The sequence below is a fragment of the Salvelinus sp. IW2-2015 genome, linkage group LG16 (assembly GCF_002910315.2).
Source record: "Salvelinus sp. IW2-2015 linkage group LG16, ASM291031v2, whole genome shotgun sequence".
Classification (NCBI taxonomy): Eukaryota; Metazoa; Chordata; class Actinopteri; order Salmoniformes; family Salmonidae; genus Salvelinus; species Salvelinus sp. IW2-2015.
In genome coordinates, this window is record NC_036856.1 from 39,296,428 (window position 1) to 39,322,731 (window position 26,304).

General features: G+C 42.0%; 1 protein-coding gene across 1 annotated transcript in view; it reads left to right on the forward strand.

Annotated features, from left to right (window-relative positions):
• swt1 (SWT1 RNA endoribonuclease homolog) overlaps positions 1-26,304 on the forward strand; it is a 43,108-nt gene that overhangs the window by 12,632 nt on the left and 4,172 nt on the right. The window contains exons 10-14 of the mRNA XM_024003670.2: positions 2,460-2,608; positions 2,847-3,007; positions 3,186-3,332; positions 8,654-8,720; positions 8,956-9,023. Of these exons, the coding sequence (XP_023859438.2) occupies positions 2,460-2,608; positions 2,847-3,007; positions 3,186-3,332; positions 8,654-8,720; positions 8,956-9,023 (592 nt within the window). The remainder of the gene's footprint in view (positions 1-2,459; positions 2,609-2,846; positions 3,008-3,185; positions 3,333-8,653; positions 8,721-8,955; positions 9,024-26,304) is intronic.

A 26,304-nucleotide genomic window follows, 5' to 3' on the forward strand; every position in this document is an offset into this window, starting at 1 on the left:
TTCAATCCATGATGGGAGGGTGCAAGTGCACACTTCAGGAAAAGTGTGGAAATCGGGATGCCTTGGCCTCTGAAAGTATTGAGCAGATTTGTAGATGTAAATGTGCTCAGTGTTTCCCCTCTGACCTTTTTCAGCAGTAGTAGAAAGGGTAGTGAGGGGTGGGTGTCATATTTTTTGCAGTGTGCCAACAATTAGCAATAAAAGTGACTCTAAAATGGACATTACCAATAAGACATTCACCAATAAATTCCTATTGGGCAAAACATATTCTGAAACAAGTGCAAGTTTTTATAGTCACAAGATGTAGTCATTGCGTGTAATAATATATATGAAAATACTGTCAAATAAAAGATGACATTCTCTACTGTCACCTAATATGAACATTCTATCCATTCTAGCCCCCCCCCCCCCCCCCCCCCCACCCCAAAATATTCCCTCAGTGTCCAGAGACATGGATGGGAGTGTATATACAGAGAGGAAGCTTGAACTACGTAAAAGTGATCAGATGTTGGCTATCATTTTGTAACCTACATTTTTGTTTGGAAACGATAGATCGTATATCTGAAACCGCCCTGGACTCTTGAAGACCTTCTGCAGTGTTCAAGAAACACTGGATCTCTGTCTTTGGCAACATCGTCCTCGAAATCTGCAGCAATCCCTGGAAAACCTTCACAACTTCTTTTTCTCAGGTGAGAAACCATGACATCACTGTCAGATTACAGCACTCTCAAAATGCAATCAATATCTCTCTTTGGGAACTACAAATGTAAATGAGCTGTTATCTAGTGCAACACATCTTTTCTCAGTTTCTGAGACTTATGTTTTTGTTATACATTGTCAAAATAAACTATAAATAATGGAAAAAACACTAAATGTTGTGTGTACTTTGAATACTTTGATGGAAACTAGTACATTTGTATGCTAAAAATAAATAGTGATATCCTTAAAATGGGCCCAGTGAAGTGTGCTGCAAATAGAGTTCTCCCTGACTAAAGGACAGTGTTATACTGTCTACACTAGCCTCCTACTGCTCTACAGAACTATATTCAGAATAAGGCTCTGCAGAGAAGTGTGTCAGAAGCAAAATGCTGACTGAGTGGTTAACTGCAGTAGCCATACTAAGCATGCTGCTCAGTGTTGCCCTGGCTCTGTTTGTCGTTGTATTACATTAGCAGCTGTAGTGTGAGTGTGTGTTTCCCTGTTCATCATACTCTCTCTAGCATGACCCCCACCCCCCCCTCCCTATTCTAATCTTGGGTGGACCAGCCAGGACTCTTAGAGAGTTGAGAGGAAGGGAGGGATGAACGGTGTATATCGAAGAATCCAGAAGTGGAAACTACTGCAGTGTGTTACTGTTTGTGTGTGTGTGGATGTGAATGTGCACGGAAGGGAAGTGACATTAGGTATAAACACACACACCTTAAATTCCTACAAGTCTTCCTATTCTCCATTAAATGTACTGGCTCTGGTAAATAACTAAATTACTGCTCTGTTAAATAACTAAATGTACTGGCTCTGGTTAAATAACTAAATGTACTGGCTCTGGTTAAATAACTAAATGTACTGGCTCTGGTTAAATAACTACTGTACTGTCAGGACAAACTGGCTCTGGTTAAATAACTACTGTACTGGCTCTGGTTAAATAACTAAATGTACTGGCTCTGGTTAAATAACTAAATGTACTGGCTCTGGTTAAATAACTACTGTACTGGCTCTGGTTAAATAACTACTGTACTGTCAGGACAAACTGGCTCTGGTTAAATAACTACTGACTGTCAGGACAAACTGGCTCTGGTTAAATAACTACTGTACTGTCAGGACAAACTGGCTCTGGTTAAATAACTACTGTACTGTCAGGACAAACTGGCTCTGGTTAAATAACTACTGTACTGTCAGGACAAACTGGCTCTGGTTAAATAACTACTGTACTGTCAGGACAAACTGGCTCTGGTTAAATAACTATTGTACTGTCAGGACAAACTGGCTCTGGTTAAATAACTACTGTACTGTCAGGACAAACTGGCTCTGGTTAAATAACTACTGTACTGTCAGGACAAACTGGCTCTGGTTAAATAACTACTGTACTGTCAGGACAAACTGGCTCTGGTTAAATAACTACTGTACTGTCAGGACAAACTGGCTCTGGTTAAATAACTACTGTACTGTCAGGACAAACTGGCTCTGGTTAAATAACTACTGTACTGTCAGGACAAACGGCTCTGGTAAATAACTACTGTACTGTCAGACAAACTGGCTCTGGTTAAATAACTACTGTAATTTCAGGACAAACTGGCTCTGGTTAAATATCTACTGTACTGTCAGGACAAACTGTGGGGTTGTTTACAATTGGCCTCTGTTTCTCATTGACAAATGTGAGTGCGTGACTACAGTGATCGTGTGTGTGTGTCTGGTTATGGGTGTACAAGTGTGTACTCTGACGTTCTGGTCTCTCTCCTTAGGTAAGTCAGTAGAGCATAGCTCTACACTGCTGGCTCTGTATGAGGCTAGAGAGCTGCTGCAGGCCTTCGGCTGCAGGTCAGACTACGATGGGCGTGTCCGACCGGCCCTCGCCTCCCTGAACACCCTGCTGCAGAGGATACTCCCTCAGGTACGCTGCCTGGAGCTTATTCAGGACTGCAACGTCACACGGTGGCAAATCCGTTTTCTTTATGTTTTGGACCCAAGTTGTCTAAAGTTGTTCAAACTTATTTGTATAGTTTTCTTGTGCGTTTCTTAAAATCTCTTACAGTTTTACCGTTGAGCTCTCGTCTAAAGAGACATTCCAATGTTTGTGCTTGTTTACAAATGGCAAATAAATGAAACTTAAAGTTGATTTTGGTATGTAGCCAGAGAAAGTCTCAGAGGAGACCCACACCAGTGACGGTGACACCCTCATGGCAGAAGAGGAGGAGGAGGAGGAAGAGAAACAGACCAAGCCTGCTCGGGTGTCACACCAGGAAGTGTGGGTGATGTTTGAGAACATCTGGAACKATGTGTGTGGGATCAGGTGAGCAGATGATACTGAGTTCAGGACCTGTGGAGATTAGCCCATAGTTGGGAAGGCAGGGTCCTAAATACTAGTTTTTCTAACATGCATTCTAAAGACTGTGCCWGTTAAAGGGACAGTTATTTAATGAATGAATGTGAGTGTATGTTAGTATAAGAGGTCAATGTGCTTTGTTCAGCTCWGCTGTGTTCGCCGCTCTCCGCTTTGACCCGGGCGCCATAGAAACCAACCAGCCAGTAGAGGGTCCTCCCCTTCCCCAGGACGCCCTCTCCTGTCTGCACAGACTGTCTACTGCTGTCAAACAACTGCTACAGGCCTTTACCAGGTCAGTTATACCATACTGTACTCCCTCCATTCTGACAGAACAGTAGTTCTCTCCTGTCTGTCTGCACAAACTATCCACTGCTGTCAGACAAGTGCTACATGCCTTTACCAGGTCAGATACCTGACATATCTCTCACTTTAAACACCTGCAAACCTTGTAACTCTTAGGACCAGGACTGGTGACCACTACCACCCCAAACTTAGCCTAACCATATTCAATGAGGCTGAATCACCCACCTGTTCCAGACTAAGGATGTGTTTGAAGGAGCGATTGCAAATTGCCCAGAAATGGGACACGCCTGATGTCGTCACAGTAGAGCTCCTGTCTTGACTTGTCGGTCTGGTGTCACACTCTCCTCTCTGCTAGACTCACTGCCATTCAGGCCAGGGGAAGATATTAGCGAGGCTGCAGACAATCTGCAATCAGTAACACTTTCACAATACGTCACTGACGGTTGCTATGGTGATGACGTTATTAAAAAGATAATCATCCCAGCAGTCACGGGGTCACTGAAATCGTTCATGTTATGGTTGATGGCTCATTGTGATGTGTTAAAGAGTCTGACTTTCTCCTGGACAGCCAAATGTCCTCGCCTTGTTTTCCACTACATTGGCGAGCTTCTCCTTCTTCAAGAATTGGGGAATAGGATTAAAAGTAAGGCATGCTGCTGTGCACACAGACACAGCCTTAAACAGGGGTTCGGTTTGGTTGGTGTATGGTGTCCCCTCAGTCAGGAACGCTGTGTCTCTTTCAACAGTAACTATGAACATTCTGCCTCATTGTAGTTTCAGTTTGAACCCAACCAGTGGTGTGTTCATTTATTTAACTCGGGTCAGCTGTCTCCAGTTTAAATCTTTCCTTAACGTTAGAATTATTTCACAATACTGATGACGGATCAGCTCCTAGAGCATTATTGTCACCTATGGCTGCAAATATTGATGTGGCTTATTGTAATTCTTACCCTATAATAATATACAGAGTCAAGATTTGGAACATCATTACACACGTTAGGCTACACATCAAGAAATATATTGAGGCAAAAATCACAAATAGCATTATTATATATATATTTTTACTAAATTCAATGAACTTAATAACATTTATTTCAATATAATTGAAATAATATAGGCCTATGTAGTCTATACTCTTGGTAGACTGTTTATCTTTTAATGCAGTCATCTTTTCATTTGAAGCATCTGTTTATCCTTTGCTTGTTTGTAACGATTGCAAAGACATTGGCAACTTTGTATTTGTGATCAACTTCGTTGTCGGTGGTCAAAGATAGGGCTCTTGCTGTGACTGTATTACCGGTGGTCATGAAGGCAGTCAAATTCCATGTGATTGTTTAGCCACGGTAATTAGGCTTCTCCAAGCTATGATGCAGGCTGCTGGTCATTAGTAGTCTACCAAACTTGCTAACTGCCTGGTACTCTGCACTCTATTGTCCCTCTAATCACTCTGACATCAATGTAATTGAAATTCTAATCAAACGCTTCATGAGCGCTCATGTTGCACAACATTTCTATAGGCTATGCAATTGCTTGAGAAAAGAGTGATGGCCTCTAATAAAAATAGGCGGGCCCCATAGGCTTTCTATAGTTTAGGCCTACTATATTTAATTCTCAACTTTCCTAATATTAAGCACATTGCTTATATTTATAACAGGAGTATAGCCTACCTGACTGGCATGAAAATGAACCATGGGAAAAGCGTCCTCCATTCGTTATTTAAGTGTATAGATGACATGTATTTTTTCCCACTGCCCCTGTTTCGAGACAGGTGCATGATAATGGTTCATTCTAATTATTAAAAAATTCACACATATATTATTTAGTATATGTAAAGACAAGATTAATTCAAGAATAGTCTGATTGGTGTCAATATTATCCTATCGCTTTGATTGATATATTATCAATTGTGAATGATGCCCAGCTTGAAGGCAAGAAACAATGCAATTTTTTTGCAACATTTTTTAATCATAGCCGCACACCTCACGTAGCCTTGCCCATAGGCCTATATGTTTTGATCAGGTTTGTTTCACAATTTGTGGCCAAATAACTTCTTAAAATGAAGCACATTAATCCGCTTTACAAGGGGTGTAGAGCCTAACCGGCTTTTAGAAGCATCGCGTGAGTTTCAAGTTTGGGGAAGATCATTTTCACCATTATAATGCACCTTTTTATAATAAAAACATTACTTACATAATCGCATATGCGGTCACTTTTGATAATGGTGTATTCCCGCTAACGGAACATTCGCACTTATAGCCTACTGTCGTATGCACGTTGCTGCGCTTATAATGTGAAGAAATAGCCTAATAGTTTATCACATTTTAAACTAAACGTTCTGACCTATTGCGTAAAATAGTTTGTTTGATGCTAGTGGTTGTATTAATTTGGGATCTATCGCATCCCACAACTGTCCCAGACTATGTTTGGAATATTTATTTCTCACACAGAATAGAATAGGTAAACTTTTGTACTATGGGGATAGTAGATTGACAGGCTAGTGATTTTTCTGTTCGTTAGGCCTAATCTTGTTGGCTGACAAAGTAAATGTGGATAGTTCTTCCAATATCTTCAATATGCATGCAGTTGCGTCCTCAAAGTGTCTGTCTTCACTTGTAGCCTGTGAGAAATACCCGATCACGTGATGGAGAGCCATGTGAGTGAGAGGTGCTTCGGAGTACGCTGCACTCTGGGAGAAGGGAACAACGGCCACTGGCCGCAAAATACATGGATTTTTATGGCCGCACAAAGGGGATGCCGCCTTTAAATTCGAGGCATTATCAAGTGCTTGTCAAATTGTGAATGAGAGACAGATTAAGTGTGTACAGCCTGCGCAAAAAAACAAAGCAGAGCTCCTGACTTTCAAGCAATTAAAAAAAAAAACATCATTAGTCGCGTCATGCAGCCTTACAATGTATTAAAAATCGAAACATATATAGCCCAACATTTGTAGAAGAACTAAAGTTACATTAACTCTAAATTAAGCATATATAGTAGTACCTATTTCTTTGTTAACTGCTCAACACAGAATAGCTGCATGTGCCCACTCCCTCAAATCGTTTGGAGACGTCCTTTGTATTTTATTCAGCTTTGCTCAATTGTATTCATTCTATAAAATAATGTAAAATATTTGCTTAGGCGTTCTTGTCTGCTAAAATAACTAGTGTAGCCCACAGTAATATGGCATAGCCAGATCAGGGCCTAACATAAGGACAACTCAGAGTATGCTGTTCTGTTCTTCTGAAATAAATAAATGCTTCTGTAGACCTGTCTAAAATAAATAAGCACTCAGGACCTCAGACTGGGATGACGGTTCAACTTCCAACAGGACAATGACCCTAAGCACACAAGCAAAACAATGCAGGAGTGGCTTCTGGGACAAGTCTCTGAATGTCCTTGAGTGGCCCAGCCAGAGCCCAGACTTGAACCCAATCGAACTTCTCTGGAGAGACCTGAAAATAGCTGTGCAACTATGCTCCCCATCCAACCTGACAGAGCTTAAGAACATCTGCAAAGAAAAATGGGAGAAACTCCCTAGATACAGGTGTGCCAAGCTTGTAGCGTCATACCCAAGAAGACTCAAGGCTGTAATCGCTGCCAAAGGTGCTTCAATAAAGTACTGCGTGAAGGGTCTGAATAGTTATGTAAATGTTATTTTTGTATAAATTTGCAAGCGTTTCTAAAAACCTGGTTTTGCTTTGTCATTATGGGGTATTGTGTGTATATTTTTTCAATGTAATCCATTTTAGAATAAGGATGTAACAAAATGTGGAAAAAGTCAAGGTGCCTGAATACTTTCCGAATGCACCGTACGTGCAAATCGGCGTGTTCAGTGGCTCTTTTAAGATGCTTTTGGGAAACAAGGCCCAGATTGGTGTTTTAGAGCTCATTAATCATTACATTTGTCTAACACCTCACTCAAACGCTCATTAGCACACACAGCCTACTGTACATTACAGTTGTAATATATCAGAATATTATAAGTTATTCACATTGTTCTAATAATACAGTGTATTGTATGACTTGGCACTATAGTTTTTGTATAACTTCTCACACAATGGGGCATCTTATCACACGTCTTCTAGGATGCCTCTTCACTACCTACCTAAACACCTCTTCACTACCTACCTAAACACCTCTTCACTACCTACCTAAACACGTCTTCACTACCTACCTAAACACCTCTTCACTACCTACCTAAACACCTCTTCACTACCTACCTAAACACCTCTTCACTACCTACCTAAACACCTCTNCCTAAACACCTCTTCACTACCTACCTAAACACCTCTTCACTACCTACCTAAACACCTCTTCACTACCTACCTAAACACCTCTTCACTACCTACCTCATTTCTGAATACAGATCAGGGCCCAATTTCCCAAAAGCATGTTAAGGCTTAGTTCATTGTTAGAACCGTGTGTTTGTGATGTGACGTGTAGTTCCAGTTTGTTCAGGGCTCTCTGAGTCCCTGAAAGTCTGTTTCTTTCCTGCTGCACATGATGTTGATTTGAATAAAACTCATGCTATTTCTGTACTGTACACGTTAGGCAGAACAGGTGGTTGGTTAGAAATGGAACAGACAAGCCCAAAAATGAAGATGACTTTCATGTATGCCCATCTGTAGGAGGTTTGGATGAGGTGTGTTTGTTGAAGCTGCTCCTATGTGGTTACCTAGGAGACAGACAGACAGTAGCTCTTACAGTAGCTAGCAGTGACGCATCATCACAGCCCAAAACCCCCCCCCCCCCTCCCAAGTCCCTGCCGGGAGAAAATATGTATAATGCAGACAGATCTAGCCTGCTGAAATTACTTTCCTTCCTCTCCCTCCACCATCTCGCTATCTCTCTCTCTCAATTCAAAAGGTGCTGTATTGGCATGGGAAACATATGTTTACGTTCCCAAAGCAAGTGAAATTGACAAACAAAAGGGAAATAAACAATAAAAAATGTACAGTAAACATTGCAACAGTTTTAAAAGAATATAGACATTTCAAATGTTATATTATTGCAAATGTAGTAACAATGTGCAAATAGTTGAAGTTCAAAAGGGAAAATAAATAAACAGAAAGATATAGGTTGTATTTACAATGGTGTTTGTTCTCCACTGGTTACCCTTTTCTCATGGCAACCTTTCTCTCTCTATCTCTCTTTGTCTGTCTGTCTTTCTCTCTCTCCATATTTACACTATACAGTCTAGAAGTATTTTAATTACCCTTTCTATCACTTAATTTACCCTAGTCCATTTCCTTTGTTACTTAATGACAGTGTGTGGTGTGTCCCTCCACTAATCAGACCCTGGCTGTTTTGTAGGGTTCTGTCAACAGACAGCTGTCTAGAAGATGCCCAGGCTCTCCTCTCCTTCATCCACTCCAGTGAGGTTAGTATTTCTAACTCCTAGTAACCTCTGTCTGGTGGTCACACCTCCTCTGAGATCATTCATGTTTCATCTTTCCAGCTCCCAATTTTTTGATAGGGTGAATGAAGGTTTGTCATCCACATGGACATTGTAGGATTCATTCATTCTAAATGTTAATAGGATTGCAATGTTACATCACATGTACTGCCAAGCTGATTGGGCTGAATCTTAATACTGTAGGTGACTTGTGCTTTAGATTGCTGCCATGGAGCCCAGGTTCACTGCCAAAGACCTGTTGGACTGTCTCTCACAGCACGAGTACAGGTGGGTGGAGACACAGACATACACAACTACACTCACATACGCACAATTGGCTTTGTCAAACCAATAAACCTGGGAGAGTGGAGAATGACCTCCCACAATAACACCAATATATACCTGGGAGAGTGGAGAATGACCTCCCACAATAACACCAATATATACCTGGGAGGGTGGAGAATGACCTCCCACAATAACACCAATATATACCTGGGAGAGTGGAGAATGACCTCCCACAATAACACCAATATACCTGGGAGAGTGGAGAATGACCTCCCAGTGAGGATAAATGTTCTAGTTAACAGGATATCCAGCGAGTAACCAGGGTGGTCTAGTCCAGTTGTTCCCAACCTTTTTTGGTTACTGTACCGCAAGCTGAATTTTGCTCTGCTCGGAGTACCCCTGAAGTACTCCCTCGTGTGCATTTTACCAGTCTTCTCAAGTACCCCGTTTAGATATGCCTAGGACCCCTGTTTGGGAACCACTGGTGTAGCCCACTCATGTGTAGTAAAGTGTCTTTGATGATAGCATGCCTAGGCAGGTCTCTGACATGCAGTGCATTCAGAAAGTATTCAGACCCCTTGACTTTTTACACATTGTGTTACGTTACAGCCCTATTCCAAAATGGATTACATTGGGTTTTTTCTCATTAATCCACACACAATAACCCATAATGACAAAGCAATGTTTGCAAATGTATAACAAAAAATAAAACATACCTTATTTACATAAGTATTCAAACCCTTTACTCAGTACTTTGTTGAAGCACTTTTGGCAGTAATTACAGCCTAGAGTCTCCTTCGGGATGACTCTACAAGCTTGGCAGACCTGTATTTGGGGAGTTTGTCCCATTCTTCTCTGCAGATCCTCTCAAGCTTTGTCAGGTTGGATGGGGAGTGTCGCTGCACAGCTATTTTCAGGTCTCTCCAGAGATGTTCGATGGAGTTCAAGTCCGGGTTCTGGCTGGGCCACTCACGGACATTCAGAGACTTGTCCCAAAGCCACTCCTGCGTTGTCTTGTCTGTGTGCTTAGTGTCGTTGTTCTGTTGGAAGGTGAACCTTCGCCCCAGTCTGAGGTCCTGAGTGCTCTGGAGCAGGTTTTCATTAAGGATCTCTCTGTACTTTGCTCCATTCATCTTTCCCTCGATCCTGACTAGTCTCTCAGTCCCTGCCGCTGAAAAACATACCCACAGCATGATGCTGCCACCACCATGCTTCACCATAGGGATGGTGCCAGGATTCCTCCAGACGTGACGCTTGGCATTCAGACCAAGTATTTCAATCTTGGCTTCATCAGACCAGAGAATCGTGCTCCTCATGGTCTGAGTCCTTTTTTAGGGGCCTTTTGACAAACTCCAAGCGGACTGACAGGTCGCAGTTGTAAATGAGAACTTGTTCTCAACTAGCTTACCTGGTTAAATAAATAAAAATGTTGTACCTTTTACTGAGGAGTGGTTTCCGTCTGGCCACTCTACCATAAAGGTCTGATTGGTGGAGTGCTGCACAGATGGTTGTCCTTTTGTAAGGTTCTCCCATCTCCACAGAGGAACTCTGGAGCTCTGTCAGAGTGACCATAGGGTTCTTGGTCACCTCCCTGACCAAGGCCCTTCTTCCCCGATTGCTCAGTTTTGCCTAGTGGCCAGCTCTAGGTGGTTCCAAACTTCTTCCATTTAAGAATGATGGATGTGAATGATTTAAGAGTGATGGATGTTCTTGGGACCTTCAATGCTGCAGAAATGTTTTGGTACCCTTCCCCAGATCTGTGCCTCGACACAATCCTGTCTTGGAGCTCTACGGACAATTCCTTCAACCCCATGACTTGGTTTTTGCTCTGACACACTGTCAACTGTGGGACCTTATATAGACAGGTGTGTGCCTTTCCAAATCATGTCCAATCAATTGAAATGTCCATAGGTGGACTTCAATCAAGTTGTATAAACATCTCAAGGATGATAAATGGAAACAGGATGCACCTGAGCTCAATTTCGAGTCTCATAACAAAGGGTCTGAATACTTATGTAAATAAGGTATCTATTTTATTTTTTATAAATTGGCAAAAAAATTCTACAAACCTGTTTTTGCTTTGCCATATATGGGGTATTGTGTGTAGATTGATGAGGATAAAAAAACTATTGAATCAATTTTAGAATAAGGCTGTAACGTAACAAAATGTGTCAAGGGGTCTGAATACTTTCCGAATGCAATTTAGAAATAAGAATGAATTGAACGGGCTTGGAAGCTCCAACCCTGAAAATTGACCGGTGAACTCCCAATGGCTTTCCATGGTATTTTGGAATGTTCTATCAACTGATGCTGGGTTGCCATGGTAATGTAGAATGTTCATTCAAATGATGCTAACTGATGTGGCTCATGCAATGTAATGTATTTTTTGTTTTGTCAGTTGAGTTAACTCAACAAATCACATCACAGATTGAAGGGCACGCTTCCTGCTTTAACTTCCTGGCATGGGTACACCCAAAATGTCTGCCAGTCTACCCATTATGTCGTCATCATTTTTATTCATAATTTCTTTCGATGGTAGCTGATGCATGGGGCTGGGAGTCTAGTTTCACCTCATTGTGACATCACAATCGCCTCCCTCCCAGTGGAACTATCACAACCCTGATTGCCATGCCAGCCATTCTAGTCGCCGTGCCAGCCATTCCAAACCGTCCCCCTAACCCTTTTTCTGGAATTCTTACGACTGTAAAATGGGATTATGGCTATCTCTGATGAGCTACCCAGGAAAGGGCAAAGAAAAACACATTAATATATATATGTAGCCTTAGAAATAAGGTTAATGAAATCAATAACTTGCTAACATCAGATAACAAAATTAATACATTAGCCATTTCTGAGACTCATTTAGATAATTCCTTTGATATAGCAATACAAGGATATAACATCTACAAAAGAGACAGGAATGCTTATGGGGGGGGGTGTTGCTCTAATCTGAGCCCAGAGGAAAGTGTTTGTCCTCAGACCTGGATGGAAGCCAAAGTCATTCCGCTACCCAAGAATGGCAAAGCGGCATTTACTTGTTAGTGATGCACGGGTTGACTCATAACCCGTAGTCCTCACGGTTATATCTGCAGGGTGGACGGTTTTAGGGTCATTTTTAAATGTTGTGTGGCTGAAGGGCGGTTGGGTTACGGGAGGGTTGAATAAACAGAAACAATAGATTAAAATATCAATAAATGTACAGTACCAGTCAGTTACTGTTACTATTTTCTACATTGTAGAATAATAGTGAAGACATCAACTATGATATAACGCATATGGAATCATGTAGATTTAGATTCCTCAAAGTAGTCACTCTTTGCCTTGATGACAGCTTTTCACACTCTTGGCATTCTCTCAACCAGCTTCACCTGGATTGTTTTTCCAACAGTCTTAAAGGAGTTCCCATGTATGCTGAGCACTTGTTGGCTGCTTTTCCTTCACTCTGCGGTCCAACTTATCCCAAACCATCTCAATTGGGTTGAGGTCAGGTGATTGTGGAGGCCAGGTCATCTGATGCTGCACTCCATCATTATCCTTCTTGGTCACATAGCCCTTACACAGCCTGAAGGTGTGTTGGGTCAACTGACCTGCCTAGTTAAATAAAGGTAAAAGAAAATAAATAAGCGCAAACCAGATGGGATGGCGTATCGCTGCAGAATGCTGTGGTAGCCATGCTGGTTAAGTGTGCCTTGAGTTTTAAATAAATCAGACATAGACACCAGCAAAGCACCATCACACCACCTCCACGCTTCACGTTGGGAACCACACATGCGGAGATCATCCGTTCACAGACACGGCGTTTGGAACCAAACATTTCTTCAAGCGCAGTATCTAACAAGTTGGACTCATCAGACCAAACGACAGATTTCCTCTTGTCTAATGTCCATTGCTTGTGTTTCTTGGCTTGTGTTTCTTGGCCCAAGCAAGTCTCTTCTTATTATTGGTGTCCTTTTTAATAGTGGTTTCTTTGCAGCAATGAGACCTTAAGGCCTGAGTCACGCAGACTCTTCTGAACAGTTGATGTTGAGATGTGTCTATTACTTGAACTCTGAAGTATTTATTTGGGCTGCAATTTCTGAGGCTAGTGACTCTAATGAACTTATCCTCTGCAGCAGAGGTAACTCTGGGTCTTCCTTTCCTGTGGCAGTCCTCGTGAAAGACAGTTTCATCAAAGAGCTTGAGGGTTTTCGCAACTGCACTTGAAGAAATTTTCAAAGTTCTTAAAATTTCCGGATTGACTGACCTTCATGTCTTAAAGTAATGATGGACTGTCGTTTCTCTTTGCTTATTTGAGCTCTTTTTGCAATAATATGGACTTGGTATTTTACCAAATAGGGCTATCTTCTGTATACCACCCCTACCTTGTCACAACACAACTGATTGGCTCAAATGCATTAAGAAGGAACGACATTCCAAAACAATTAACCTTTAACAAGGCACACCTTCAAATCAACTTTTATTTGTCACACACACATGTTTAGCAGATGTTTATTGTGGTGTAGCAATGCTTGTGCTTCTAGTTCTGACAGTGCAGCAATCTCTAACAAGGGACATTTTAGATATTACAACAAATACCTAATACACACTAAGTAAAGGATTGATTAGAATTACACTGCTCAAAAAATAAAGGGAACACTTAAACAACACATGTAACTCCAAGTCAATCACACTTCTGTGAAATCGAACTGTCCACTTAGGAAGCACAGTGATTGACAATAATTTCACATGCTGTTGTGCAAATGGAATAGACAAAAGGTGGAATTATAGGCAATTAGCAAGACACCCCCAAAAAAGGAGTGATTCTGCAGGTGGTGACCACAGACAACTTCTCAGTTCCTATGCTTCCTGGCTGATGTTTTGGTCACTTTGAATGCTGGGCGGTGCTTCTCATTCTAGTGGTAGCATGAGACGGAGTTCTACAACCCACACAAGTGGCTCAGGTAGTGCAGTTCATCCAGGATGGCACATCAATGCGAGCTGTGGCAAAAAGGTTTGCTGTGTCTATCAGCGTGTGTCCAGAGCATGGAGGCGCTACCAGAGAGACAGGCCGTACATCAGGACGTGGAGGAGGCCGTAGGAGGCAACAACCCAGCAGCAGGCCCGTACCTCCGCCTTTGTGCAGGAGGTGCACGCCAGAGCCCTGCAAAATGACCTCCAGCAGGCCACAAATGTGCATGTGTCTGCTCAAAAGTCAGAAACAGACTCATGAGGGTGGTATGAGGCCGACGGTCCACAGGTGGGGGTTGTGCTTACAGCCCAGCACCGTGGCAGGACGTTTGGCATTTGCCAGAGAACACCAAGATTGGCAAATTCGTCCGACTGGCGCCTGTGCTCTTCACAGATGAAGCAGGTTCACACTGAGCAGCATGTGACAGACGTAAGAGTCTGGAGACGCCGTGGAGAACGTTCTGCTGCGCAGCACATCCTCCAGCATGACGGTTGCGGTGGGGTCAGTCATGGTGGTGGGGTGGCAATTTCTTTGTGGGCCGCACAGCTCCATGTGCTCGCCAGAGGTAGCCTGAATGCCATTAGCTTACCGAGATGAGATCCTCAGACCCTTGTGAGACCATATGCTGACACATGCCATTTGTGGCCTGCTGGAGGTCATTTTGCAGGGCTCTGGCAGTGCACCTCCTTGCACAAAGGCGAGGTAGCGGTGCCTGCTGCTGGGTGTTTGCCCTCCTACGCCTCCTCCACGTCTCTGATGTACTGGCCTGTCTCCTGGTAGCGCTCCATGCTCTGGCACACTACGCTGACAGACACAGCAAACCTTTTTGCCACAGCTCGCATTGATGTGCATCCTGATGAACTGCGACTACTGAGCCACTTGTGTGGGTTGTAGACTCCGTCTCATGCTACCACTGGAGTGAGAGCACCGCGCAGCATTCAAAGTGACCAAAACATCAGCCAGGAAGCATAGGAACTGAGAGGTGGTCTGTGGTCAACACACCTGCAGAATCACTCCTTTTTTGGGGTGTCTTGCTAATTGCCTATAATTTCCACCTTTTGTCTATTGCCATTTGCACAACAGCATGTGAAATTATTGTCAATCAGTGTTGCTGTTCCTAAGTGGACAGTTTGATTTCATAGAAGTGTGATTGACTTGGATTACCATTGTGTTGTTGTTTAGTGTTCCCTTTAATTTTTTTGAGCAGTGTATAAATATATGGAGGGCAATGTTGAGCGGCATAGACTGAGCTACGCATTAGATAGCTATGATACATAGGTATATATACATACGTGCGGGCAAAAAGTTTTAGTCAGCCACAATTGTAGCAAGTTCTCCGACTTAAAAGATGAGAGAGGCCTGTAATTTTCATCATAGGTACACTTCAACTATGACAGACAAATGAGGAAAAAATCCAGAAAATCACATTGTAGGATTTTTTTATGATTTTTTGTAATTATGGGTGGAAAATAAGTTTTGGTCCCTACAAACAAGCAAGATTTTGGCTCCTCTACAGACCTGTAACTTCTTCTTTAAGAGGTACTCTGTCCTCCACTCGTACCTGTATTAATAATGGCACCTGTTTGAACTTGTTATCAGTATAAACGAACCTGTCCACAACCTCAAACAGTCACACTCAACTCCACTATGGCCAAGACCAAAGAGCTGTCAAAGGACACCAGAAACAAATTGTAGACCTGCACCAGGCTGGGAAGACTGAATCGTGCAATAGGTAAGCAGCTTGGTTTGAAGAATCAACTGTGGAGCAATTATTAGGAAATGGAAGACATACAAGACCACTGATAATCTCCCTCGATCTGGGGCTCCACGCAAGATCTCACCCCGTGGGGTCAAAATGATCACCAAAACGGTGAGCAAAATCCCAGAGCCACACGGGGACCTAGGAATGGACTGCAGAGACCTGGGACCAAATAACAAAGCCTACCATCAGATCACACTACGCCGCCAGGGACTCAAATCCTGCCAGTGCCAGACGTTCCCCCTGCTTAAGCCAGTACATGTCCAGGCCCGTCTGAAGTTTGCTAGAGAGCATTTGGATGATCCAGAAGAAGATTGGGGAGAATGTCATATGGTCAGATGAAACCAAAATAGACTTTTTGTAAAAACTCAACTCGTCGTGTTTGGAGGACAAAGATGCTGCAGTTGCATCAAGAACACCATACCTACTGTGAAGCATGGGGGTGGAAACATCATGCTTTGGGGCTGTTTTTCTGCAAGGGACCAGGCACGACTATCCGTGTAAAGGAAAGAATGAATGGGGCCATGTCTCGTGAGTTTTGAGTAAACTCCTTCCATCAAGCAAGGCATTGAAGATGAAACATGGCTGGGTCTTTTAGCATGACATGATTCCAAACACACCGCCCGGGCAACGAAGCGGTGGTTTCTTAAGAAGCATTTCAAGGTCTGGAGTGGCTAGCCAGTTCCAGATGTCAACCCCATAGAAATCTTGGAGGGAGTTGAAAGTCCGTGTTGCCCAGCAACAGCCCCAAAAATCACTGCTCTAGAGGAGATTCTGCATGGAGGAATGGGCAAAATACCAGCAACAGTGTGTGAAACCTTGTGAAGACTTACAGAAACGTTTGACCTCTGTCATTGCCAACAAAGGGTTAGATAACAAGTATTGAGAAACTTTTTTTATTGACCAAATACTTATTTTCCACATAATTGCAAATAATTCATAAAAATCCTACATGTGATTTTCTGGATTTTTTTTCTCGTTTTGTCTGTCATAGTTGAAGTGTCTATGAATGGAACATTACAAAGGCCTCTCTCATCTTTTTAAGTGGTAGAACTTGCACAATTGGTGGCTGACTAAATACTTTTTTGCCCCACTGTATGAGATGAGTAATGCAAGATATGTAAACATAATTAAAGTGACTAGTGTTCCTTTTATGAAAGTGGCCAATGATTTAAAGTCTGTGTATGTAGGCTGCAGACACTCTGTGTTAGTGATGGCTGTTTGCTAGTGATGGCTGTTTGCTAGTGATGGCTGTTTGCTAGTGATGGCTGTTTAACAGTCTGATGGCCTTGAGATAGAAGCTGTTTTTCTGTCTCACGGTCCCAGCTTTAATGCATCTGTACTGACCTCGCCTTCTGGATGATAGCGGGGTGACAGGCAGTGGCTTGGATGGTTGTTGTCCTTGATGATCTTTTTGGCCTTCCTGTGACATTGGGTGCTGTAGGAGGGCAGGCAGTTTGCCCCCGGTAATGCGTTGTGCAGACCGCACCACCCTCTGGAGAGCCCTGAAATGCATTCCAGGTGACTACCTTCGTGATGGACTGTCTTGCTTATTTGAGCTGTTCTTGCCATAATGTGAACTTGGTCTCTTACCAAATAGGGCTAGGGCTATCATATGTATACCACCCCTTCCTTGTCACAACACAACTGACTGGCTCAAATGAATTAAGAAGGAAAGAAATTCCACAAATTAACTTTTAACAAAGCCCACCTGTTCATTCCAGGTGACTACCTCATGAAGCTGGTTGAGAGAATGCCAAGAGTGTGCAAAGCTGTCATCAAGGCAAAGGGTCGTTACTTTGAAGAATGTGAAATATGAAACATTTTGATTTGTTTAACACTTGTTTGGTTACCACATGAATCCGTATGTTATTTCATAGTTTTGATGTCTTCACTATTATTCTACAATGTAGAAAATATTACAAATAAAGAAAAACCCTTGAATGAGTACGTGTCCAAGCTTTTGACTGGTAATGTATATTTATTGTGCAATTTATATAGGCTACAATGGCTTCATTATTTTAGGCTATCTGGTATTTGTGCATAAGCTTAAACTTTAAGGCTTAACTGTAAGGCACTAAATAGCCTACACAGCCAATTGCCAAATAATGCTTTTGGGAACTGGCAGAAAAAGTTAACGTCAATCCACGGAGGCAAAAATACATTGTTGAAGTTTAACGCAAGACAAATCAAATCAATTTGTATTTGTCACATGCGCCGAATACAACCCGTGTAGACCTTACAGTGAAATGCTTACTTACAATCCCTTAATCAACAATGCTTTAAGAAGTTAAGAAGAAAAAAAAGTGTTAAGTAAAAAATAGAAAATAAAAGTAACAGATAATTAAACAGCAGCAGTCAAATAACAAGCGAGGCTATATACAGGGGTACCGGTACGGAGTCAATGTGCGGGGGCACTGGTTTGTCGAGGTAATTGAGCTAATACAGTTGAAGTCAGAAGTTTACATACACCTTAGCCAAATACATTTAAACTCAGTTTTTCACAATTCCTGAAATTTAATCCTAGTAGAAATTCCCTGTTTTAGGTCAGTTAGGATCACCACTTTATTTTAATAATGTGAAATGTCAGAATAATAGTAGAGCTTTTATTTCAGCTTTTATTTCTTTCATCACATTCCCAGTGGGTCAGAAGTTTACATACACTCAATTAGTATTTGGTTGCATTGCCTTTAAATTGTTTAACTTGGGTCAAATGTTTTGGGTAGCCTTCCACAAGCTTCCCACAATAAGTTGGGTGAATTTTGGCCCATTCCTCATGACAGAGCTGGTGTAGCTGAGTCAGGTTTGTAGGCCTCCTTGTTCGCACACACTTTTTCAGTTCTGCCCACACATTTTCTATAGGATTGAGGCCAGGGCTTTGTGATGGCCACTTCAATACCTTGACTTTGTTGTCCTTAAGCCATTTTGCCACAACTTTGGAAGTATGCTTGGGGTCATTGTCCATTTGGAAGACCCATTTGCGACCAAGCTTTATCTTCCTGACTGATGTCTTGAGATGTTGCTTCAATATATCCACATAATTTTGTTCCCTCATGATGCCATCTATTTTGTGAAGTGCACCAGTCCCTCCTGCAGCAAAGCACCTCCACAACATGATGCTGCCACCCCAGTGCTTCATGGTTGGGATGGTGTTCTTCGGCTTGCAAGCATCCCCCTTTTTCCTCCAAACATAACGATGGTCATTATGGCCAAACAGTTCTATTTTTGTTTCATCAGACCAGAGGACATTTCTCCAAAAAGTACGAACTTCCCCATGTGCAGTTGCAAATCGTAGTCTGGCTTTTTTATGGAGGTTTTGGAGCAGTGGCTTCTTAGTTGCTGAGCGGCCTTTCAGTTTATGTCGATATAGGACTCGTTTTACTGTGGATATAGATACTTTTGTACCGGTTTCCTCCAGCATCTTCACAAGGTCCTTTGCTGCTGTTCTGGGATTGATTTGCACTTTTCGCACCAAAGTACGTTCATCTCTAGGAGACAGAACGCGTCTCCTTCCTGAGCGGTATAACGGCTGTGTGGTTCCATGGTGTTTATACTCGTGTACTATTGTTTGTACAGATGAACGTGTTACCTTCAGGCGTTTGGAAATTGCTCCCAAGGATGAACCAGACTTGTGGTGGTCTACAATTCTTTTCTGAGGTCTTGGCTGATTTCTTTTGATTTTCCCATGATGTCAAGCAAGAAGGCACTGAGTTTGAAGGTAGGCCTTGAAATACATCCACAGGTACACCTCCAATTAACTCAAATTATGTCAATTAGCCTATCAGAAGCTTCTAAAGCCATGACATCATTTTCTGGAATTTTCCAAGCTGTTTAAAGGCACAGTCAACGTCTGTAAACAATTTTTTGAAAAATTACTTGTCTTGTACACGTCCTAACCGACTTGCCAATTTTTATTTTTATTTATCCGTTATTTTACCAGGTAAGTTGAATGAGAACACGTTCTCATTTACAGCAACGACCTGGGGAATAGTTACAGGGGAGAGGGGGATGAATGAGCCAATTGTAAACTTGGGATTATTAGGTGACCGTGATGGTTTGAGGGCCAGATTGGGAATTTAGCCAGGACACCAGGGTTAACACCCCTACTCTTACGATAAGTGCCATGGGATCTTTAATGACCTCAGAGAGTCAGAACACCCATTTAACGTCCCATCCGAAAGACGGCACCCTACACAGGGCGGTGTCACTGCCCTGGGGCATTGGGATATTATTTTTAGACCAGAGGAAAGAGTGCCTCCTACTGGCCCTCAAACACCACTTCCAGCAGCATCTGGTCTCCCATCCAGGGACTGACCAGGACCAACCCTGCTTAGCTTCAGAAGCAAGCCAGCAGTGGGATGCAGGGTGGTATAGTTTGTTAACAAGAAATTTGTGGAGTGGTTGAAAAACTAGTTTTAATGACTCCAACCTAAGTGTATGTTAACTTCCGACTTCAACTGTATGTCCATGTAGGTAGAGTTAAAGTGACTATGCATAGATTATAAACAGTGAGTAGCAGCAGCGTAAAAGAGGTCTGGGTAGCCCTTTGATTAGCTGTTCAGGAGTCAAAAAAATACAACTTTTTTTTTTAAAGCTGCAAAGGGAGGGTTGAAAATAGAAGGGCCAGAAAAGTAATGATTGGAAAGATTTGGTGAAGTGGTAAAAGAGGATGATATGTTATGTGTGATGATTGTGAGGAGCTATACAAATTCGACAGTCACAAGACGGGACTTCGAATAGGCCTATGGCATGTCAAGGGAACTGTAGCCTACTGTTTAGAAGGGTTAAATGGAAACTGAAATCTGGACACTGATGGTAGGCCTTAATAATAACTCCTGCAGAATGAAGGTTTTCTTGCTGTAAAATGATACACCAAATGTAGGCAACATTTGGACTTGAGCACAGGAGTGGAGAAATATGATTTATTTATTTCTGTATTTTGAGAGAATGCAATGCTCAGTTAGATACCATCTGTAGAGCTGCTGTCTTCATCATAAAACATGTACTTCAGCACTCAACATGTACTGCATTGTCATAAATGACAGATGATTGGTTGAAAGAAACTGATAAGATTACGGGAGCTGTACTGCCAGTGCAGTCTTTGATATTGTTGACCGTAACCTATTGTTTAAAAAACGTATGTGTTATGGTTTTTTAACCTCAGCCGTATCGTGGATTCAGAGCCATCTATTTAATAGAACACAGGGTTTTCTTTTAATGGAAGCTTCTCTGTTAAACATGTAAAGGGTGGTGTACAGCAGGGCAGCTCTCTTGGTCCTCTACACTTCTCTATTTTTACCAATGACCTTTCCACTGGCATTAGACAAAGCCTGTGTGTCCATGTATGCTGATGATTCAAGCATATACGCATCAGCAACCACAGCTAGAGAAATCACTGCAACCCTAAACAAACAAAGAGTTGCAGTCAGTTTTAGAATGGGTGGCCAGTAATAAGCTGGTCCTAAACATTTCTAAAACTAAGAGTATTGTATTTGGTACAAATCATTCCCTAAATTCTAGACATCAGCTGAATATGGTAATGAATAGTGTGGCTGTTGAACACGTTGATGAGACTAAGTTACTTGGTGTTACCTTAGATTGTAAACTGTCCTGGTCAAAACATATAGATTCAATGGTTGTAAAGATGAGGAGAAGTCTGTCTGTGATAAAGACATGCTCTGCTTTTTTGACACCATGCTCCACAAAGCAAGTCCTACAGGCTCTAGTTTTATTTTATCTTGATTATTGTCCAGTCATATGGTCAAGTGCTGCAAAGAAGGGACTAGTTAAGCTGCAGCTGGCCCAGGACAGAGCGGTACATTTTGCTCTTCATTGTAGTCAGAGGGCTAATATCAATACTAGATTGACTAAATCACTTATTTTTTACATTTATTTTTTGTGTTGGAAACTCCAAATTGTTTACATAGTCAATTTACACACAGCACTGACACACACACTTACCACAAGACATGCCACCAGGGGTCTTTTTACAGTCCCCAGGTCCAGAACAAATTCAAGGAAATGTACAGTATTATACAGAGCCATGATTGTATGGAACTCCCTTCCATCTCATATATATAGCAAGTGAAAAGCAAACCTGGTTTTAAAAAAACAAATAAAGCAACACTTCACGACACAACACCTCTCCCCCATGTGACCTACTTTTTATGTTAATTTACTGGCATGTATATGTAACTGATAGATACATTTAACAACATTAACATGTATTGTGTGTATGTAAATTGTAAAGTATTTTGTTTGTAATGTATTTTTTGTTATGTGTCGGCCCCCAGTAAGACTAGCTGTCTCCATTGGTGTCTGCTAATGGGGATCCCCAGTAAGACTAGCTGTCGCCATTGGTGTCTGCTATTGGGGACTGTGCACTTGAACAGTCAAATACGTTACCAAACGTTTTTGTGTCATACTCGATAACTTTAAATACATTATCCACGTGTGGTTGTATTGTGTTTTTAAATAGTCAAATAAATCTATAAGGTTATTGTATTGGATTTGTAGATTCTTGGTCTGTTTTTAGAGGCATCACCATATTGGTTAGAATAGAGGGGATTTTTTTTGTAAGTGCATGCAAATCTGGTCATGTATATACACTATATATACATAAATATGTGCATTTGGCTATTTCAGCCACACCCATTGCTGACAGGTGTGTAGAATCCAGCACACAGCCATGCAATCTCCACAGACAAACATTGGCAGTGGAATGGCCGCACTGAAGAGCTCAGTGACTTTCAACGTGGCATCGTTATAGGATTCCACCTTTCCAACAAGTCAGTTCGTCCAAATTTCTGCCCTTCTGGAGCTGCCCTGTCAACTGTAAGTGCTGTTATTGTGAAGTGTAAACATTTAGGACCAACAACGGCTCAGCCGTGTAGTGGTAGGCTACACAAGCTCACAGAACGGGACCGCCGAGTGCTGAAGTGTGTTGCGTGTAAAAATTGTCTCTCCTCGATTGCAACACTCACTACCGCGTTCCATACTGCCTCTGGAAGCAACGTCAGCTCAATAACGTCAGCTCTCAATGTTTGTCGGGAGCTTCATGAAATGGCTGAGCAGCCGCACACAAGCCTAAGATCACCATGTGCAATGCCAAGCGTTGGTTGGAGTGGTGTAAAGCTCACCGCCATTGGACTCTGGAGCAGTGAAAACAATTTATCTGGAGTGATGAATCACACTTCACCATCTGGCAATTCGACAGACGAATCTGCGTTTGGTGGATGCCAGGACAACGCTACCTGCCCCAATGCATAGTGCCAACTGTAAAGTTTGGTGGAGGAGGTCTGGGGCTGTTTTTTATGGTTCAGGCTAGATCCCTTAGTTCAAGTGAAGGGAAATCCTAGAGATACAGCATACAATGACATTCTAGATGATTCTGTGCTTCCAACTTTGTGGCAACAGTTTAGGGAAGGCCCTTTCCTGTTTCAGCATGACAATGCCCTGTGCACAAAGCAAAGTCCATACAGAAATGCTTTGTCGAGATTGGTGTGGAAGAACTTGACTGGCTTGCACAGCATTCTGACCTCAACCCCATCGAACACCTTTGGGATGAATTGGTATGCCGACTGCGACCCAGGCCTAATCGCCCAACATCAGTGCCCGACTCTCTAATGTTCTTGTGGCTGAATGTGGCTGAATGGAAGTCCCCGCAGCAATGTTCCAACAGTGGAAAGTCTTCCCAGAAGAGTGGAGGCTATTATAGCAGTAAAGGGGGGACCAACTCCATGTTAATGCCCATGATTTTGGTTTGACGAGCAGGTGTCCACATACTTTTGGTCATGTAGTGTATTTTCTGTTTTAGATCAGAGTGGGTGTTAGCAAGTTTCTATTTGGTATGCACACATTACATATAGTGCCTTCAGAAAGTATTCATACCCCTTCACTTATTCCACATTATGTTGTGTTAAAGCCTGAATTCAAAATTCAAAATTATTCTACACACAATACCCCATAATGACATAGTGAAAACATGTTTTTAGAAATTTTTGCAAATCAATTGAAAATGAAATGCAGGGTCTCCAAGAGCTTTCCATGCCTGGGTTGTTCATTTGTCCATTTTTTTTATTTTTTATTCTTCAAGCTCTGTCAAATTAGTTGTTGATCATTGCTAGACAACCATGTTCAGGTCTTGCTGTAGATTTTCAGATAGATTTAAGTCAAAACTGAATTCATCTCCCAGTGTCTTGTGGAAAGCAGACTGAACCAAGTTTTCTTCTAGGATTTTGCCTGTGCTTAGCTCCGTTCCATTTTTATCCTGAGAAACTCCCCAGTCCTTAACGATTACAAGCATACCCATAACATGATGCAGCCACCACTATGCTTGAAAATATGGAGAGTGGTACTCAGTAATATGTTTGGGGCAAGTCAAATACAGCACTTTGTATTCAGGACAAAAAGTGAATTGCTTTGCCACATTTTTTGCAGTATTACTTTCGTGCCTGGATGCATTTTTTTCTTCTGTACAGTCATCTTTTCACTCTGTCAATTAGTTTTGTATTGTGGAGTAACTACAATGTTGTTGATCCATCCTCAGTTTTCTCCTATCACAGCCATTAAACTCTGTAACTGTTTTAAAATCACCATTGGCCTCATCGTGAAATCCCTGAGCGGTTTCCTTCCTCTTCGGCAACTGAGTTAGGAACAGCGCCTGTATCTTTGTAGTGACTGGGTGTACTGATACACCATCCAAAGTGTAGTTAATAACTTCACCATGCTCAAAGGAATATTCAATGTCTGCTTTATTTTTACTTTTACCCATCTACCAATAGTTGCCCTTATTTGTGAGGCATTGAAAAACTTCCCTGGTCTGTGTGGTTGAATCTGGGTTTGAAATTCACTGCTCGACTACGGGACCTTATAATTATGTGTATGTGTGGGGTACAGAGATGAGGTAGTCATTTAAAAAATCATGTTAAACACTATTATTGCACACAGAGTCCATGCAACGTATTACGTGAATTGTTAAGCAAATTTGTACCCCTGAACTTATTTAGGTTTGCCATAACAAAGGGGTTGAATACTTATTGACTCATTTTTTATTAATTTGGAAACCTTTTGTAAAAAATTTTTTTTTTAAATCCACTTTGACGTTATGGGGTATTATTGTTTGTAGGCCAGTGACAAAGAAATGTCATTCCATTTTAAAATCAGTCTTTACAACCAAATGTGGAAAAAGTCAAAGGGTGTGACTACTTTCTGAAGGCACTGTCTGTATGAAAAACAGCTCTCCGGGAAGTCAGTCATCAACCTCCCTGACATATCAGCCTGTCGGTCACCTTTCCATACACACAGTCTGTCTTGTTATACATATGTTACACACAAACTCACACACACACACACACTCTGTCCCATGTCCACTCCACACACATTCATTCGGTCTTCAGAGCCTTGTCTACACACACGTCAGTCATGGGGAAAGGTGTGTGTGTGGTTGTGGTTGTCATGGCCCAGTAGGGCTGTCATCGTGCTGTAGGGTCAGTGGCTTTACTAACACAGAGGGGAGCGCCGTCTGGCAGGGGATTAGGTGACGTCACACGCCTGACTAGACCTTCCACCACTACCCTTCATCTCACCTTGTTCACTGTCCACACACAGTTAGCATTTATCGTGTGTGTGCGTTTGCCTCTGTGTGTGTGTGTGTGTGTGTGTGTGTGTGTGCCTCTGTGTGTTTTCCGGCATAGTGTTTAATCTGTCTCTCTGTTCTCTTACATACATAATTAATTCCCTCAGACACAACCTTAAACAGTGCCGCCTTATCACAGTCAGTCACCAGCCACCGCTGGCTACGCGGAGGTTATGTCATCAACACACACGTTAGAGATCAACAGCTCAGTCAGTCACACAGACAGAAACACCGGAGGGTGCGGTGCGGTGTGTCGTGTGTGTTGCCCAGCCAGACAGCCTCCAGCTGAGGGTGAGCTGTCAAGATTTCAGAGGGGAAAATAACTGCACTTCCGAGTCAAGAGTTCTACCATCCTTTGTGATGCAATTCAGTTCCATTCCGTTTGTTTTATAAGTGACCTTTTTTAGAGGGCATTTGTGTACAATGTAAATGAGTATGGTGCAGTTTCTTATTAACATATAAACCAGTAGTACTTGTCCTCAATTCCAAAGCAAAGGTCATTTTCCCACTTGCTGAATGGAAAAATAACTAATTTCTGAACTCCTTCTCCTGTATTTTCAAGGTTATGACACTGTTTCCATTATAACCAGTAAGGGTTGTGAACAGAGCACTCAAAGAAAAGGAAATCATTACTGAACTACCACTAAATCATTACTATACTGCCTCATAACATTGACACAAATGATGCTATTATTATTAATAGATTTCTGCTGTGTTCCTGTTCTGCTGATGATTATAGTTGGAGTCAGACCATTTGTTTGATTAAAACTAAAAACATGGGGGCTTGGCTGATTCATGTCCACAGAAGACTTACAAATACCTCTGAAACATTACAGGGATCACACAAGGTACTTGAGGTGCTTAAAGTACTTGAATTTGGCACTCTGAAATTCAAGTACTGGAATTAAAATGAGAGGAGCACAGATAATCATCAAATATG